The 18,318-nt window shown below is 38.7% G+C and overlaps 1 protein-coding gene across 4 annotated transcripts in view; it reads right to left on the bottom strand.

The window, feature by feature from the left end:
• The window catches only part of PCSK5 (proprotein convertase subtilisin/kexin type 5), a 290,087-nt gene that overhangs the window by 77,107 nt on the left and 194,662 nt on the right, over positions 1-18,318 (bottom strand). For 2 of the 4 annotated variants that reach the window (XM_077344762.1, XM_077344761.1), the window contains exons 13-17: positions 12,518-12,654; positions 11,061-11,204; positions 9,727-9,829; positions 7,238-7,431; positions 3,875-3,959 (exon numbers count right to left, since the gene is read on the bottom strand). In XM_077344762.1, the coding sequence (XP_077200877.1) occupies positions 3,875-3,959; positions 7,238-7,431; positions 9,727-9,829; positions 11,061-11,204; positions 12,518-12,654 (663 nt within the window). Of the gene's footprint in view, positions 1-2,358; positions 2,504-3,874; positions 3,960-6,855; positions 7,028-7,237; positions 7,432-9,726; positions 9,830-11,060; positions 11,205-12,517; positions 12,655-18,318 lie in introns of those variants that run through there. The other 2 variants (XR_013232545.1, XR_013232546.1) reach the window with 2 other exon arrangements.

Below are 18,318 nucleotides of genomic sequence, written 5' to 3' on the forward strand. Positions count from 1 at the left end.
CTGGCCAGGGCAGAGTCTCTTTAATGTTTAAATGACTCCATGCTATTTAGTTGTTTAAAGGGACTTTATTTGGCAACAAGCCCACAGGGCTCGCTGCTCAAGAAAGCCCCTTTAAACAGCTGAGAGGCACCGAGCTTTCTTTGGCAGTCTGCTTTGGGGGTTGCTGTCCAAGTAATCTCCTTTAAACAGGTGAAAGGCAGCTTTGGGCAGCTCAGCTGTTTAAAGGCGCTTTCTTGGGTTCAGTTCCAGGTTAAATGGCTCAGAACTATTTAGACTTCTGCTTTCTGCTTCTCAGGGAACAGATTTCATTTGTGAATCAACCTTCCAGTTCATATATGTTCATGGTTCAACCACAAGCCATGGACTGAACCACAAAAATGCTATTTCTCTAGAGAAAACCTCTCAAAACCCATGCTAAGAGGCATCAGGGAAGGGCCTCAGCATTTCAGCCCTGTTTGCCCTTCAGGTAACTGGATGCACTGTTTGAAACAGGATGCTACACGAGATAGGTTACTGGTCTGATCCAGCAGGCTTTTTTATGTTCTTACGAATTGGACAGATGTCCAAATAATAGAGAAGAACCGTATAATAGGCAACAGTCAAACAATAATTTCTTTCGCAATCATATTAGCTACATTCAATGCTTCAAGACCAAAATCCAAACAAGGTGAGGTAATTTGCAACCTGAATACTTGGAAAATATTCTATTATATTCTTATCTCTTTTTAATTAAAAATATATATTTTAAAAATATGGAAAGAAATCCTGGTTATGGAAAACGTTTGCAAGTATCCCCACTTGAACTATGCACTAGGCACATCTTGTGTTCTAGGTATACAAATTATGGTACATATTTTCGAACAAACTTGCTTACAGAGACTATGTTTTCTCTCTTTCTTCCCACCATAACTTTCCAACTTGAAACACAATTACAGTATGTAGTTATGTAAACAAGTCATAGTTACTTTCAGGAGTACCGCCATCAACAGTGTCAACATGTTCAGGAAACATTTCTCTGTGGATTATGATGTTTAACATTTGTCTTCACATATGTTTGTAATGTAATTTATGGATCAGTTTGGAACCTGAAAAGCGAACTGCCTCTTTATAGAATTTACTTGGTAGTTTAGGAAATGGTTAAGCTATCCTACCCCAGAAAAATTTATTGTTGTCTAACCAAAGAGTAGAAAAAAAGCAAGAGCCCAGTCGCACCTTAAAGACTAAAAACAATTGTGCCAGGAAATGAGCTTTCATTGCTCACTTCTTCAGATACAGCTATAATGTGAGTCCATCTGTCTTTTTATCTTAGAGAGTGCAGTGATTTCAGATGCCAAATGACAATAGCAGGCAAATGACAGCAGCAGGTAAAATAGCAAGCTTGATTGGATTACATGTGATATGCAGAGTGGTAGTAGGCATGGAGTAATCAACATTGGTAATGAGACAGAAAACCTAAGTCTTGATTCATTTCTTTGTAAAATAACTGCTACTTAGGTCAGCAACTAAAAACCCTGGAAAATTAAAATGTCCCCCACAGGTTTTTGAATGTTGTAGTTTCTAATGTCACAATTATGTCAATTTCTTCTTTGTTATGGGGACTGGCCCGCTTATCCAACGCAGAGGGTGGAAAGGCATTGCTGACACATGAATGCACAAATTCCATTAGAGGATGAGCAGGAATATGACTCCAAGATGGTATGGCAGGTCTTGGTGGGACTAAGATCTACATGAGAACAAAAGAGCCTCTTGTGGCACAAAGTGGTAAGGCAGCAGACATGCAGTCTGAAGCTCTGCTCCTGAGGCTGGGAGTTCAATCCCAGCAGCCGGCTCAAGGTTGACTCAGCCTTCCATCTTTCCGAGGTCAGTAAAATGAGTACCCAGCTTGCTGGGGGGTAAGCGGTAATGACTGGGGAAGGCACTGGCAAACCACCCCGTATTGAGTCTGCCAAGAAAACACTGGAGGGCGTCACCCCAAGGGTCAGACATGACACGGTGCTTGCACAGGGGATACCTTTATCTTTACCTTTATATGAGAACAAAACTGGCATCTTGGCTTGTTGCAGGCTTTGGTACCAGAGTCTGTGTTATTGTTATGTAGTTTATTATTGCAGTTGAGGGGTTGTTTTAGGTTAGTAGGCTGCCTGTAAACAAGAAAAGGTCACACACCGCAGTGCCCCTGTGAGGGAAATGTTACTATCCAGCATGGATTGCAGGTTGTTAGTAATACATTAGATTGGCTTGAGCTGTGAGTCGTATGTAACCACCACTTGCGTTATTTTTTTTGGGGGGGGAAGGGGAGTGGTCTTTTAGCAAGCTGTTCCTGGGTATCATTCTGGCCTTTTCAATCGTCTTTCTTACCATATCAGGAAGATACTGTAGTTGCAAAAACACCATCTGTAGATCCTTAAAATGAATATCTCTGTCTGAGGGGTTGGAGCAGATGCAAATATAGCATAGGGCTTGTCTATAGACAATGGATTGTTTGATCTGGTTGAGGTGGCAGCTGGAGGCATGAACATAAGAGAAGCCATGTTAGATCAGGCCAATGGGCCATCTAGTCCAACAAGTGTAGATATGCTTGCCCATCTGATATAATGTGGTGCTTGTATGTCATCATTTATCTGTACTGTGATGCTCAGGAAGCTTATTTCTTGTATAAACTAATTCAGAGTTAGATTGATGGTAAGGTGCAAGTTGTTGAAAGCCTGCTGAAATCTTTTGAGGGCTTCTTTGCCCTACCTTGCCACAAATTTTGTTAGTCTTTAAGGTGCTACTAGACTCTTGCTCTTTTTTGCTACTACAGACAGACTGATATCGTTATTAGGGGTGTGCATTTGGCTAATCTGAGTGGAAACCAACCTGGAAAAATACCTTATCCATATTTTTCATGTATTAATTCAGCCAGTGGGTTTTGTTTTTTTTTTGCTATTTTTTCAGCTATGTGACATGACTGGCCTGAAATTATTCAGGATTTCTGGGACAACTAACAAGCCATGGTTAGAATGCATTCGAAGAGCTCTCAGACACCTGTGCCACTTCTGCAGTTTGCAAAAGGTATTTAAATTTTAAAGGAACCATGTTTCTTTTAAAGTTTAAATGCTCCCCCTCAGTAGGAAACAATAGAGGGTGGGACATTTTCTTTCGGAGCACATAGACTGGACCCCCTGATACAATAGTTTTCAAAGTTGGGGAGTCTTTTTGAGGAAAGTTTCTTCAGATTTGGTGCTTCCCTAGAGCCCCAGATACCCCTGGATTGATTCTCCATTATAGCCTTGGGGACCATTGACTATAGAGTTCCCGTGGGCAACAATGGAGCTGAAAAAAATCAGCATTCCCAAATATTGATCAAATCTGAATACCATACTGGTATTAGGATTTGGAATGATCAGGAAATAGCAATTTTGGGGGATTGAATATAACCCAAACCAAAAAATATTTTTTTTTTTGCACACCCCTGATTATTCATCTTGATCTATAACATTGCAGCACCATGGAAGTGTCTGCTGTACTTAAATAAGTTAAAAAATTAACATCCAAAGAAAAACAGTAAATTAAATAAATAATTTATAACTATCAGCATCCAAAGTTTTCATTCATCAATAATATCATAGTTATTCACAAATGTTATCTTGCATGTAAAAATGGAAGGAAAAGTCAACTGGAAGAGCTAAGCATCTATTTTCCTCCTTCTTAAGGCTTCTTACCCACTATTACCCAGGGTCTATTTTATGCAAGCGTATAATAAACAACTCTCTGACATCTAACTGGGATGCATAGTAAGGGTTTAAGAATTATATTATACATTTTTATTTGTTATTTGTATATACATGTGTCTTCTTGGTTACTATGAAAGTGCAATCTGTCATTTCCTGACCTTAGGCCATGTCTGCATTCTGTGCAGGTTTGAAATTCAGTGCATGTCTTACAGTTTTCACTGCATTTACGGCAGACAATTTTATCTGAAAGAAAAAGAAACACTGTTCAGAAAATCCAGATCAATTACCTACCCATTAAATGTAATGGATATATCCCATTGCTTATTTTCTTACTTGATTCAATAAACTGGAACTGAAAGCTAAAATAAAGTTCAATATTCCATATGGATAAAGAATAGCCTTTTTCAAACAATCTGAAATAACTGCACATATCTAATATTTGTTTTTTTTTAAATTAGGGATAGTAAATACTACCTTTAAAGTAATTGCTTCATTGGTTTAAAGGAGAAGTTACATTGTTAAAATTTATGAAAATCCTTACTTTATTTTATTTATTAATAATTCATTTGCACCTTGATTTTCTCCCCAGTGGGAGTCCAAGGCAGCTTACATTGTTCTCCTAAATTTTATCCATACAACTACGCTGTGAGATAGGGTAGGCTGAGAGAGTGTGACTGGCTCAAGGTCATACAGAAAGCTTACATGGTACAAAGTGGGATTTGAACTCAGGTTTCCCTACTACATCACACTGGCTAATAACAGGTTATAAAGAGATCCTACAGAAATGACTGGTAAAAGAAGTTGTAAACGGAGAAGAGAGGCAGGAATATAAACAAATAGAGAAGGAGAGAAAATGAAGGCATGGTTTAGGGCAGTGGTCCACAACCCCTGGTCTGGAGACTGGTACCGGTCCGTGGATCAGTCGGTACTGGGCCACGGCTCCTCCTCCTCCCTGACTGCTGCCTCGGGGGCTGCTCTGCCACTCTGCTGCTGGCTAACCCTTGGTGCTCTCCAGCGGCTGCCATGGCTGGGGCTCCCCCTCAGTGTGGCACTGCACAGCTGCTGCTGGCAGCACCCCCCAGCAGGCAGCAGGAAGTAAGGAGCACTGGCGGGAAAGCAAGTGGAGCAGGGGCTCAGGCGGTGGCAGTGATGTCCCTCGGCAAAAGACTACCCCCCCCCCCGGGCCTCAGTAAAATTGTCAAGCGTTGGCCGGTCCCTGGTGATAAAAAGGTTGGGGACCACTGGTTTAGGGAACTGATGATAATTCGACTGCTAGCAGACAAAGTGAAATTTTGAGGTAGGTTAAAGCAGAGAACTGTTGGGTTATAAACCAAACACAGAACCAGATGACTGGAAACAGAAGGGCTGCAAAAGAAGATAAAGACAGGGCATAGTTCTGAAGGTATTCTAGTGTCAGTTGTCTCTTTCAGCTTGAGAGGTCAGAGCATCAGGAGGTGATGTCAAAAGTATTATTCAAGAAGAATTGCAACCCACATCAATCGTAAATGAGTTGAGTACTTTGCTATTATCCATTGTCGTTTCTGGATAACCTTCCTTATATGCAACTTTGCTTTAAAAAAAAAGAAATAGGGCTGCTAACACAATTTATGGAATCCCTCCATGTTTCTGGTAGAGAACGGTCATCTCTTTCTTCACTGTGTTCATGGTACAATGTCTCTGAACACTGAAAAGAACTTATCCTCTTGTTTGTTAGACAGTTCAAAGGACTGGAAAAATGACAGCAGCTAATGGTATGGGCAACCAGGTCGCAAGGGGAGAAGACTGACAGGCAGTAAAATATACTTTAGAAGGGGGAATGATTTTTGTTCTGTGGCAATAAATTACTAGTTGGATTTTTTAATTTAAAAAGCTCAACAAGTCCCATAGAATTAATAATAAATTATTATCTTGCTCTCCTCTCCTATGCATTTCTACTAAGTAAAAATGAAGGTTGGTATAACTTGACATTTTTACCCTCAGTATTATTACCATGTGGCTTTTGCAAGCCTTTGCAAAATGAGTAGCTGGTGCAACATAATTTTATTTGTTGTGGTTCCTATCTTGGGAAAATGTCATTATGTTTAATTTGAAAGTAAAGAACTTAAAAACAAACCAATGATCCATCTAGTCCAGCATTCTGTTTTCTGCAATAGTCAACCAAAAGTTCAGGATAGCCAAAGCCTTCTCCTGCTTTTATTTCCTTTCAGTAACTAGCTGGAAGGAATATTTCTTAACAAATGATGTGGATGATGAAAACAATAATATAAGAGAGAGTTACAATCAGCAGAATTGATGTAAGTTGTTACTTCTAAGTGCAATTTATTGTTTTTATAAATTACAATGCTCAGAAAAGGAACAGATGAAAAGTCCCATTTAGAAACAAATTTAATAGTTGGGTGAATAGAGTTAACCCATTAAGCAAAATTATCAAAGTGATCTACACCATGAAAGAGCAAAAAGATGTCATCAATAATCAATAAATCATTTATAAAATAAAAGATGATCAAAAAAAGCATTTACATCTAGATTGAGTAAGACCTTGAACTCAAATGCTGCCATGAACAAATTAGTAACACTTGGTGCTATAGATCTATTCTCTTACCTCTCACACATTTTTTCCATAGATTTATTAGATTTTTTGCAAAAAAAAGAGATTTATTTCTCAATTCTGTTTTCAGTAGCCATGGGAAGCCCTACAGCACCAAATGTTGCTAATTTATTCATGGCAGCATTTGAGTTCAAGTTCTTAATCTAGACCAGCCTTTTTCAACTTTTTTATTGTGAGAAACCCTTGAAACATTTTACATGCTCCAAGAAACCCTAGAAATGGCATGATCATGCTGAATATATCTGGGAAGCATAGCTGTATACATGCCTACTCAGGGCCCCTCCCCTTCCCACCCCATCCAGGCCCATCATTGGCCATTTTGGGGGGGGGGTAGATTGATATGACCTTATATGGTCATATCACCCGATAAATTTTTAACAAATTTAAAAAATATATTTAAAAATGAATTAACTCCCACCCATTCAGAAAACCCTTCCAGGGCCATCAAGAAACCCTGGTTGAGAAAGCCCAATTTAGACATTAATTCTTTTTTTGATCATCTTTGAATTGTGCTTAGTAGTAAAAACTTACTTTAAATCCACTGACCATAACTCTCTCTTACATTTTTGTTCTCTTCTTCCAGAAACTGGAATTTGTAGTTATACTGCCTTAGAACATGGCGGTCCTATTCAGCCAGCCATGAAATTGTCCTATTTCTTTTAAAAGACATCTAAGCTGGGAATTGAAAGTTTTCAGTAGTCACCTGGAAAGTTAATTAGAGCCTTAATTAGATAGGATATAAACCTAATTTTTTTCTGATTCAAGTTTGCAGACAGCGCCAAATAAAAATCCCCAGATCTCTCTGAAAATCCATGTTTTTCCTGTGCCTCATCATGCAAAGATATCTAGTGTTTATCAACATGAACATTTCCTGTTGGCAGGTGTTTAAACATATTAATTAAAAAATACTGACTATTATCCAGGTAAAATCCATCTGGGCAGCTGGAAATGCAGTTTCTGGTTTCTTCATGGATATAGTAACCAGGTTTGCAAGTATTGCACTGATCATTGTGACCTCCAAAACATGTTTCACAGTTGGCTGAACATTTTTTGCAGCGCTTCTTATCTGCACTGTAGTGGCCAGTTGGACAATTGGGAACACAGATTCTGCATTGTATAAGACAAAAGGCATAGCCAGAATTATTTGTCTGTTTTGTGTGTGTGTGGGGGGGAATTACTGAGCTGTCAGAACAGCAGACTTATCTATGAAAATACTATTGTTAGAGAGATGAACACTAGACTCCTTTTCATATTCTGCATACATTCCCAGTATAGCTCTATTAGTCTCCTATGAGTAAAATATAGATATGTATATGAAATAGCTTCTACCTTGTTAATTCCAAAACTTATTACCCACATAACATCAAAAACACTGATACATAAGATGACCCTTCAAATCCTACTGTCGCCTTTATTTTGTGATCCACCAATACCTAGTACATCCATATTCTGTGAAATTAGGTGTGTTCATTTGGATCTACTTGAGCCAGAAATATACCTGAAAATTTATTTTTAGCTATATTTCAGCATCCCAAAGGTATCTGGAATTTTTCATGAAAAAAAATCCTGGATATATTTGGGAATTATTGGGAAGATTGGCAAAGCCACAAAAAACAGCTGAGTGGCAGGAGCAGATTATTTTCACTGCTCAGCTGTATTGGGCTTTCTTCTGCAGACCCTTTAAATGCAGCCCATTTAAAGGGACTACAGAAGAAAGCCTCCAAAAAACTGAGTGGCAGAGTTGCAGAGGTTGTTGTTTTTTTTTAAGTAGCTTTGCTACTGCTGTGTTTTTTTTTTCCCCTTGGGTCTGGTAGACCTGAAAAAATTGAGATTTCTGAAAAATCCAGAATTTCGGGGATCCCCAAATTTTAGGGGAGGGGGTTTCCGATAGACCCAAATTAAAAAATATCACAACTCAGCAAAAAGTGCCACAGCTTAGCAACAGACAAGTAGTATAAAAGGAATAAGGGTGGATACTGCAGGGTAGTCAACAGTAGGGCATGAACTGAACCAAGAAGGAAAATCCTGATGAATGTTACTGTTTTTGTACCATCATAGACTTTCATTAACTTTTAAGGCAGTTTGTGAGCTTTGTGTTAGGCTTGCTGCCCAAGAAAGTTCCTTTAAACAGCTGAGATTGATGGAGCAAACTGCTCAAAGGGTTTTTTATTTTTTTAGTTCAGCTCTCAGCCATTTAAACCAAGCAGTTGAGCAGTAAGAGCCATTCAGGTGTTTGGTTTAAATGGTTGGGAGCGGTTTAAATTTCTGCTTTCTATTCCCTGTGGAAATAGCAGGGTCATGAACCCATATAAACCAATTCAGTTTGTGAACCAACCTTCCAATTCCTATAGGTTCATGCTTCAGCCATGATTGCTGAACCAAACCACAAAGAACCAGTTTGTGCCCATCCTTAGTCAGCAGCCATCATCATCATCCCATGATTTGCCCTTTTTACATATCTACATAATATAATTTTATCTTTTATCTTCCAGCATAAATGGCTATAGCTTGGTATTGTTTATTGTTTACATGCCAGATTGTTCAATAATTTACAGGGGATGACTAAACTTTACACGGAAATATATATTATTGCCCAATGCTTTCAACAAAAGAATCTGTGAATTAAAAATTGTGTGTAGGAGTGAGAGAGAGATGCGCTGAACCTTAGATCTCATTTCTTACTCCAACTCTCTCCTCCAAACAGCTTCCATGCTTATATTGAGTATCAGGTACACATATGCAAAGGCACACACATAAAGGAGCCACAGATATGGGTGTGTGTGTCTGATCCATAGAAGAGAAGTGGTAGGTGTGGAATTAACCATCCTTACTAATTCTTTGTTGCTTTTTTGCTTTCATTGACCGTATCCTAGCACTCCAGTGTATCTTGTGTTATGCCTTTAATATTAAATGTTCACGTAATTTAACTTATCACTGCTAATAGTTTACTCATTGTACTTTTGTTTAATATATTAAAATGAATTGCATAGCAGGAAGGCATGAAGGAGGCTGATAAAGAGTACTAAAACACAATCTATGGAATAAATAAGAGCACAGCTTTAAATAAACCCCAAGCTGGAGCATGGCACAGCATGGGAAGATAGCAACTCATGCAGCCGAGGCCCTTGGCCTTCCTAGAGCATAGCTTGCTCCCAGCAAGCTGGGACCAATCCTGGAGGTGACAGGCAGTGGGTACCCATTGGTGCTAGTCCCTAAATATAACCCTCTGCCACTCAGAAATGCAAGCCATGGACTAACATTATAAATTTGAATGCTTGGTAACAGTCTCATGAATCAGTAACTCCAACCAGCTTTAAGCAATGCTATCAATTAAATTAAAAAAGATGTATTACAGTGAATGTGTTGGGTGAATGGGTAACTATTATGTAAGTATGTTCTTACCTCGTGTTGTTTTTAGATTTGTAGTAGTAATGTAGACAGTCATTGCAATGGTCTGGTCCAGGCCCACCACATCCTACCTTACTACACTCTGCATTGCATGGACCTTTTATTACAAGGAAACAACAACACTGTGTCACAGATATGACCAGAAATACAAGAGAACAGTTGCCGAACTTGACCAGAGAGATCATGAAGGATATTGCAGCACACATAATTAGGATGTTGCTGAAAACATATATAGAACAAACCTGTCCTCTCAGGGAAGCATGCCAAGAAGGGAGTCTAAAAACCCAGAACTGTATAGTTTTGAATTGTAATAAGAAGACAAAGTAGAAACATGATTTTATGGTCTTGTGTAAATTAGAAGCCATCTACCCATTATTTATAGATATAATTTGTTGAGATCCAGATGCAAAAATGTCCAACTTCAAAGAAAGGAAGATATATTTCAAGTATTAGTTGAGGATTAAAATATATTCGTATGTATGAAAAACTTGTAATTACTATCAGTAAATAAACTTTATTAGGATTAATTTAGCTATTGTTAGATGATTTTAAAAGCCTAGAAATATGGAAAGTTGCACTGGTTGAGAATTTGTTGTCAAAAAGGATTCTTGCCTATGAACTACTTTCTTTTGGTTAAAAAAACCTTTATGGACTCATGTAATTCCTCTCCTTTAATTATCTACATAACAGTGATACATAGGGTGGCAGGTTACAGTAGATGATCGATTGGGATGCGAGTGTCCTGCATAGTGCAGGGGGTTGGACTGGATGACCCATGAGGTCCCTTCCAACTCTATTATTCTATGATTCTATCGATGGTATAATGTTTTGTGAATTTATTTTATATTAAAAACACAATAGCTGTGATTTAATAAAAGCTAAGAATAGCAACAGAGATTATCTAATTGCAGTTGTGTACTATACCCAGAACCAACCTACAGCTGAGATGTAGGAGTTAAACGATTTGATATAGGAAAGCTAATTAGATACCGAGGATTTATTATGTGCACACCTAGGAACAGTATTTCCTGGAGATCAGTAGTGCAGTAGGGTGGGATAGGCAGGAAAATTAGTTTACCATTGGAAAATTTAGTCTGGATCCAACTCTTTATCTTTACTCTTCCATGATGCTTAGAAATTATTTGCGGTCTATTGTGTGTGTGACTTGTATGATGAGAAGTTAAAAAAATGTAAATTTGTGATGTAGACCCCTGTGATCTGCATCTGTACTGGTCCCCTTTCTGCTTTGAAGATAGTACCCAATTAATCAAAATGAGATCAATAGAATTACACTAGTGAATATGGTGAAAAACACCATTCATTGTTACCTGCATAATCATCTGTCCCATAATCTTCTGTGGGGTCTTCTATTGGACTTGAGCGTACTCGTTCGGCTTTTGGAAAATCATTTCTTTGGGCATAAGGCTGAGTGGATGTCCCATAAAGCACTAGAGACCATTCTTTCAATTTACCTAGGAGAGACATATTGGAACAAATAATGTGTGGCAAATACTGTACCTATTCTGGATGTACATCATCAACAAACTGATATAGTATGAGTTACTGCTGAGAACAATAAAAACACTGGTTAGATCCAGAAGAAACTTTCTGCTAATGGAATAAGAGATTTAATTCATGCCAGTTTCCCCTTCCTGATGCAGACTTCCTCATTTACCTCTCAGTTTGGTGTAGCGGTTAGGAGTGCGGACTTCTAATCTGGCATGCCAGGTTCAATTCTGCGCTCCCCCACATGCAACCAGCTGGGTGACCTTGGGCTCAAAAGCGGCATATAAGAACCAACTCCTGCTCCTGCTCCTGCTCCTGCTCCTGCTCCTCTTCTTCTTCTGCTCCTTTTCCTGAGGGCCCCCGCAGTGGCATTTTTGGGAGATTAAGGGAGGATAAGTAGCACTTTACACAAGTGACTATCACATGCTTCTGCATTGTTTTGGATGCTTAGGAGTTAGAAGCACTGTTCTGTAGTGATTAAATGCTTGTCTTACAATGAATACCAAAGGGCAGCATTAGGTAACAACCACACTTCTTGTGTCTCTGAACTGATGGGGCACTGCCAGACTTAAAATTCTCCCTTACCCTTTTAATACGTGATACGCAACTGCCCAAGATTAATGTCTGAAGCTTTGAAGTACAGAAGCATTAGTATTTTGATAACAACTATCGATCTGTAAGTAGTAGTAGAACCCCTGAACGTGAGACTGTGGATTCTATTTTAGGCTGGATGAAGGCTAATAGATTAAAATGCCTAATGACAAAAATGTTGATGGCTGGCTGATGTAGAAATGAAAGGGCAGGAGTTTTACCTGTACTGATAACATTCTCTGTCACTTTGAAATAGCAGGTGTATAATCTGGGCATATACCTGTATCCTGCAGTGCTGCTTGCTGTACAGGTAGCAGTATTATCAAGTGTTTTTTCCAGGTTCGGTTGGTCAGCTGACAGGTAGTTTTACTTAGATTTAGAATTTAGCAAATATCATTCTTGCTTTGGTTACCATCTTTTATGCAAAGCATTCAAGCTTACTCAAAATGACTCAAAAATTACAGGTAGTGCAAAATTCTGAAGCTATCTGACAATTCATAGAGAATGGAAAACAAAATGTTTGGCATAATTAAACTGGTTGCCTATGTTTTTTCAAATCCAGTCTGAGCATCCATGATCATATTTATACATATTTTATACAATGTCATATCCCATGTGTTCCTCCTTGTTTCCAGAGCTATCTTTTACCCAAATAAAATCTGCAACGGAAGAATGATAGGATTCATACCTGGAGTTTTGACATTTCTTAGTTGTGATGGGGTATCATAAATTTCCAAGATCCAATCACCAGCTGCTTTCTCACCCCAGCAATGAGTAGTCATGAAATCCCAGTTTTTGAATCCTTCCATGGAGTGGTCAAATAACCTTTTAAAATAACAGCAACAGCAATATACATGAACAAATCAACATGTTAACATATGCAAGAGTTGTACCTATTTATAAAAGATGTTTATCAAATAATCAACAGCATAGTCACCTATCTGGGAACCTGTGCAGGCCTACTGATTGTTTATTGTTGGATTTATAGCCTGTATCTATTAGACCTGTCATCTTGAGAGTGATGGCACTGCGTTTTAAATACTTCTTAAACACAGACTTCTTAAACAATAGCTTTTAGGCCATTTTGACTCACATCTCTGAATTCATGCAGCTCTCTAGGGGGAACAAAAGTGATTTGGCAAGAAACACCAGTGAAAGCTGGAAGCTCCTCTCTCTGCAGGAGCAGAAAGAAGATAGAGGAGACAGACACACTTTTGTCCTATCATGAGATCATTTGGGCTGGGAAGCCAGTAGAAATGATATCACCCTTTTCCAATCTTTTTTATTGTTGTTGTTGTTAGGTGCATTTGAGTTTCAGCTTCAGGATTTGGCCTTCTAAGGAGCAGTCAGGGCTGATCTCCTCTAGGACTGACTGGTTTGTTCGCCTTGCAGTCCAAGGGACTCGCAAGAGTCTTCTCCAGCACCAGAGTTCAAAAGCCTCGATTCTTTGACGCTCAGCCTTCCTTATGATCCAACTTTCACAGCCATACATTGCAACTGGGAATACCATAGCATTGAGGAATCATCTACAAGCACTCTTTGGACCCAACCTGTCAACCAGTTACAAATCCACCTAATACTAATAGGATGTAAACCACATTTTACCAACTTGTCAACAAGAGTATAATGTGGAATTTTATCAAAAGCCTTACTGAAATCAAAATTAACTCTGTCCACGGCAAGGTAATAATTCTCTCAGAAAAGAAGATAAGGTTAGTCTGACATTCTTTGTTTTTGAAGAACCTGTGCTAGCTTTTAATATTCACAGCCATCCTCTCTAATACTCAAGCACTGATTGATGATTTGTTCTAAAACATTTCTGGGTATATTCAAGTGGGTAGCCATGCTGGTCTGAAGTAGTACAACAAAATTTGATTCCAACAGCACCTTTAAGACCAACAAAGGTTTATTCAAAGCATAAGCTTTCGAGTACATGCACTCTTCCTCAGATAAAATAGAATAAGCATCATAAGAGTACAGATATAAAGAAAAGGTAAATTAGTGGCAAATTAGTAAACTGTGTCATAATATCCAAATTATGCAGTATGATAATTCTTTGCTAAAACAGCTAATCAGCCCTTTTGAGTTCCGTTGTAGTTCACAAAAACATTGGAGAAATAAAAAAGTCAAGGTCAGTAATTAAAAGCAGACACTTTCCCAGTTGTGAAAATAAATAATTAAAAGAGACTAGTTGCTGACCCCATCCATCTCCACGCAAGCATGGAAGCATACCCACAAGGGACAATGCTTGTTCCCAAGGGCTTTAATTTTATTTAGAGAAACATGCATATCCTAGGCTGCAACTTCCTTCCCTCATCTCCTTACCAGGCTGAGCACCATTTCCCTTGCAAGGGACAACTGATGCTAAGAAGGAACTGAGCAGTTCTGCTTTCTCTTTATCACCTGTTAAAATTTTACTTTCCCCTACTGCAATGGGCCTGCCATTCTCTTGGTTTTTTTTCTCTTGCCCCCAACATAACTAAAGAAAGGATAGGTCAGAAGGTTCAGATTTCCCTGCCCTTGTGGCAGCCATTTTTCCTGACCTTTTACTGAAGTGGCTGTTACACTACCTCTGGGACCTCTGCCCCCATCTTGACCTTCACACATTTCGACCTCGACAGGGGTTCTACCACCGTTAGCATGATCTTCAGGATTACTGAGGAAAGAAGGGAAATGGAAAAGATCCAGAAAGCAAGAAACTTCCACTGGGGTTTTATTGGATCCAGACCACCTCGGGCTCTTGGTGTCAAAATGACTAAACAGAATACTCTAAGTATCAGACTCTTGGGATAAAGACGAGAGGAGAGCTTTTATTACTACACCATGTTTTTAAGAACAATTGGTTGGCCACTGAATACTGGACATGATGGACCTTTTGCTTGTCTTAACATGGCAGTTCTTCTGATAATCTATACACTCATTTTTTGGCTCTAGCTAGCTCACTCAGGTGGTTTTCATACAGGAACAGGTTTACACAGATACAGCACAGCAGTAATGGGGCTTCCAGATGTCAACTTTTTTACAGTTTTCCTGCCCCATGCCCCAATATCAGCCATAATTTGTTGTTCTGAGGTTTTTGTTATATATTCAAACTGACAGTTTCATATCATTATATTGGTATGCCTTATATCCCTTATAGCTCTGTAATGGAAGAGGTTAGAAACTTAAATTTTGTAAAAAAGAAAAAGAAAGCTAGGGATTAAAGTTACACCAGATGCTTGGGATAAAGTCTAGGATCTACCACTATCCAATGATATAAAACTGCTGATTAAAAAAAATCCCAAAAAACTCCCAGAGGTAGTGTAACGGTCACCACAGTACAAGGTCAGGAAAAATGGCTACCAAGTGGGCAGGGAAATCTGAACCTTCTGGCTCATCCTGGCTTTACTGAGACCTTTTCCAAAACTTAGCAGCAAGGCAGATTTGAGAAAAATCAGGAAAAAACATGGAAAACCCAAAAAGATGCACAAATGCACCATCGTGCTATGAAGAAGCAAGAGAAAAACCTCACCTTACAACTGCATCAATCCCAGCATAGATAACTCATGTGGAAGTGGTTTCAGTAAGAATTGGAAGAATAATGATCTCAGAAAACATCATGTACTTTGCATATGATCACAGAATTGCTAAAATTAGTGAGTGGGTTAGTGAAAAACTATATATAGGGGTAAACTCTGTTTAAACCCTTCCCCAACTATATCAAAAATAATATTTTCATTTGCATTTCCCAACAACTAGATAAGGAGCCCAAAACCTTTTTGAGCCTGAGGGCATATTTGCATATCCTTTGGCGGGTGCAGCAACAAGTGGCTGCCACAGGAGGAAGAGCCAGCCATAAAGAGCCAGTTTGGTGTAGTGGTTAGGAGTGCGGACTTCTAGTTTGGTGTAGTGGTTAGGAGTGTGGGTTCGATTCTGCACTCCCCCACATACAACCAGCTGGGTGTCTGTTGTGGGGAGAGGAAAGGGAAGGCGACTGTAAGCCGCTTTGTGTAGAGAAAAGTGGCATATAAGAACCAAATCTTCTTCTTCTTCATGATTGCCATAGTTTAATTGTGCAATAAAATAATGTAAAAATGTTAATTATTTATTATAGTGCACAATTAAGAAACAGAATAAAAACTACATAAAAACTATGCAGAACTAACAGCACATAAGACCAAACATGTACTGGATCTTCCTAAGTGGTCAGAACTGTGACAATACACTCTATATAAAATATCTAAACTCATTATAAAGTGTAGTTGAGTGGTTGAATGGGATCTGTAAATTATGGCTCCAACCAATATATGTAAATTTTAGACTTTTTGGAGACCACCTCCTATGGCATATGCCTAGGCTCACCACTCTTCGCTATTATATAATTCTGTGCTGAGAGTGTATATCACGTGTGTTTACTGCTCATATTAAAAGAGACACCACTCTCTGCTAAGCTGGCTATTATTGCTTAAAAACAATGATACTATGAATGCAGCAATAATAATGTATATGAAAAAAAACATAAATGGTTTCCAGGCAGCTGCCATTCTGGTTCAGACTTGCCAGACCAGTTTAGGTTAAGTAACATTGCTGCATCATGTATGTTTATTGCATCCTCTGGGTCCATAAATATTGACAAGGTCCTATCTACAGGCTTACAATTTAATAAAATGAAAAAATGGAACTGGAAGAGAAGCAACAAGTCAGCAACAAAGAAAAGCTGATCACCTTCGAATTGCACTGTTTCAAATAAAGAACAATAGCTAATAGAAAATGAAATAATATGCCTTTTCATATTGCTATTTGGATCACTTGTAACATTTTAACATCATTGTGCAGGTTGTATATATCTTATATGCCCTAATAAACTATTTTGTTTATAAATTCTTATGAACAATTCTGTTTTTGGTAAGATCCAATTAGTCTCCAATTTCTCAAATTGTTTCCCACTTTCCAGCTGGTTTCATGTTTCCTGGCTTCAGTATCAGCCACTTACTTTTTCTTAGAGTGGAGGTTTTGCCAGCACTGGCCTATTCTGATTGGAAAATATCAAGGTGGAAAATATCAAGTCTAAAATAGCACGTGACTCAAAAACGCCCTTTCATTTAGCAAAGAATATGTAGAAGTCATAGAAGGATGCAAAAGATCCTTTGCTGCAGTTATTTATCCAAGTATAGGATAATTGATCACACTGAAACTGTTACTGTGGTGCCTGACAGAATCCAAAAAAATCAGAAGGGGAAAAACAAGAGAGTGTGATTCAGCAACTAAGGGAAAAGGAAGATAAGTCAGCAGAGTTTCACATGGTGGCCTAGATTCAGTAACGCACAAGTGGAATCATAAACAGATTTAGATTAGATAAGTTTTGCTTCCAAAAGATGTTGTGCAATACCTAACAATTTCCGCCCTATAGTTTATTGCACCCCAAATTGATTGGAAAACATCTTGCACAAGCAGACAAGCAGTTCAGGATATGCTATACTTAAGGTCTAGGAGCTGGGAATAGGTTTCTCCCTAAACCTCCTCTTGCACAAGTTGCCCAGTACATATGTAAAACCAGATATCCCTACCAAAGAAGACTGCTAGCAGGTCAAACTTCCTGAAGTGTTGTTTCATCCAGCCACTGGCCTGGGAAAGAGCAAGAGGAATTGCGTAGATTTGATTCTATACAAGCAACCATGGTTCCTGTTTGCTTGTTAAAAGTAAAGGTATCCCCTGTGCAAGCACCGAGTCATGTCTGACCCTTGGGGTGACGCCCTCTAGCGTTTTCATGGCAGACTCAATACGGGGTGGTTTGCCAGTGCCTTCCCCAGTCATTACCATTTACACCCCAGCATTAAGCCGGGTACTCATTTTACCGACCTCGGAAGGATGGAAGGCTGAGTCAACCTTGAGCCGGCTGCTGGGATCGAACTCCCAGCCTCATGGGCAGAGCTTTCAGACTGCATGTCTGCAGCCTTACCACTCTGTACCACAAGAGGCTCTTGTTTGCTTGTTAGTCCCTCTGTTTTATATAATCTGCATGCTTTACTGAGGGGTACAACCCTTTATGTGAATTTCATTGATTTTAAGTCATCATGTGATCTTATCCTATGACCTAGAAAATGGAGTGAATTTGAGGAGTAAAAAATAAACAGGTAACTATAATTCTTATCTGATGTCTACCTTACCTTGAAAATATTTTTTTCTATCACAGACCTGGCTAATCTGTACCTTCAATTTCCATGCCTTTATGGTCAGGTGCCAGTTATGTATATATATAATTTAGACCCTTTCAAATAATTCAGACTAATTTCCTGAGTCCCATTTTGTATTTCAAATGCTATATCCCCCCAAACTTTTCTGCAAACATGGAACATTTTTCAGGTTTGCAGAAAGATTTGTTTTGTATTTTCATAGCTCCAAACACCAGATTTAAATATCCCAAAAACTAAGTGCCATACCAAATTCACTGATGACCATATGCATAAACAAACATATCATAACACAGGACAGAAAATAAGATTTAGACTG

The sequence above is a fragment of the Paroedura picta genome, chromosome 7 (genome assembly GCF_049243985.1).
Source record: "Paroedura picta isolate Pp20150507F chromosome 7, Ppicta_v3.0, whole genome shotgun sequence".
Classification (NCBI taxonomy): Eukaryota; Metazoa; Chordata; class Lepidosauria; order Squamata; family Gekkonidae; genus Paroedura; species Paroedura picta.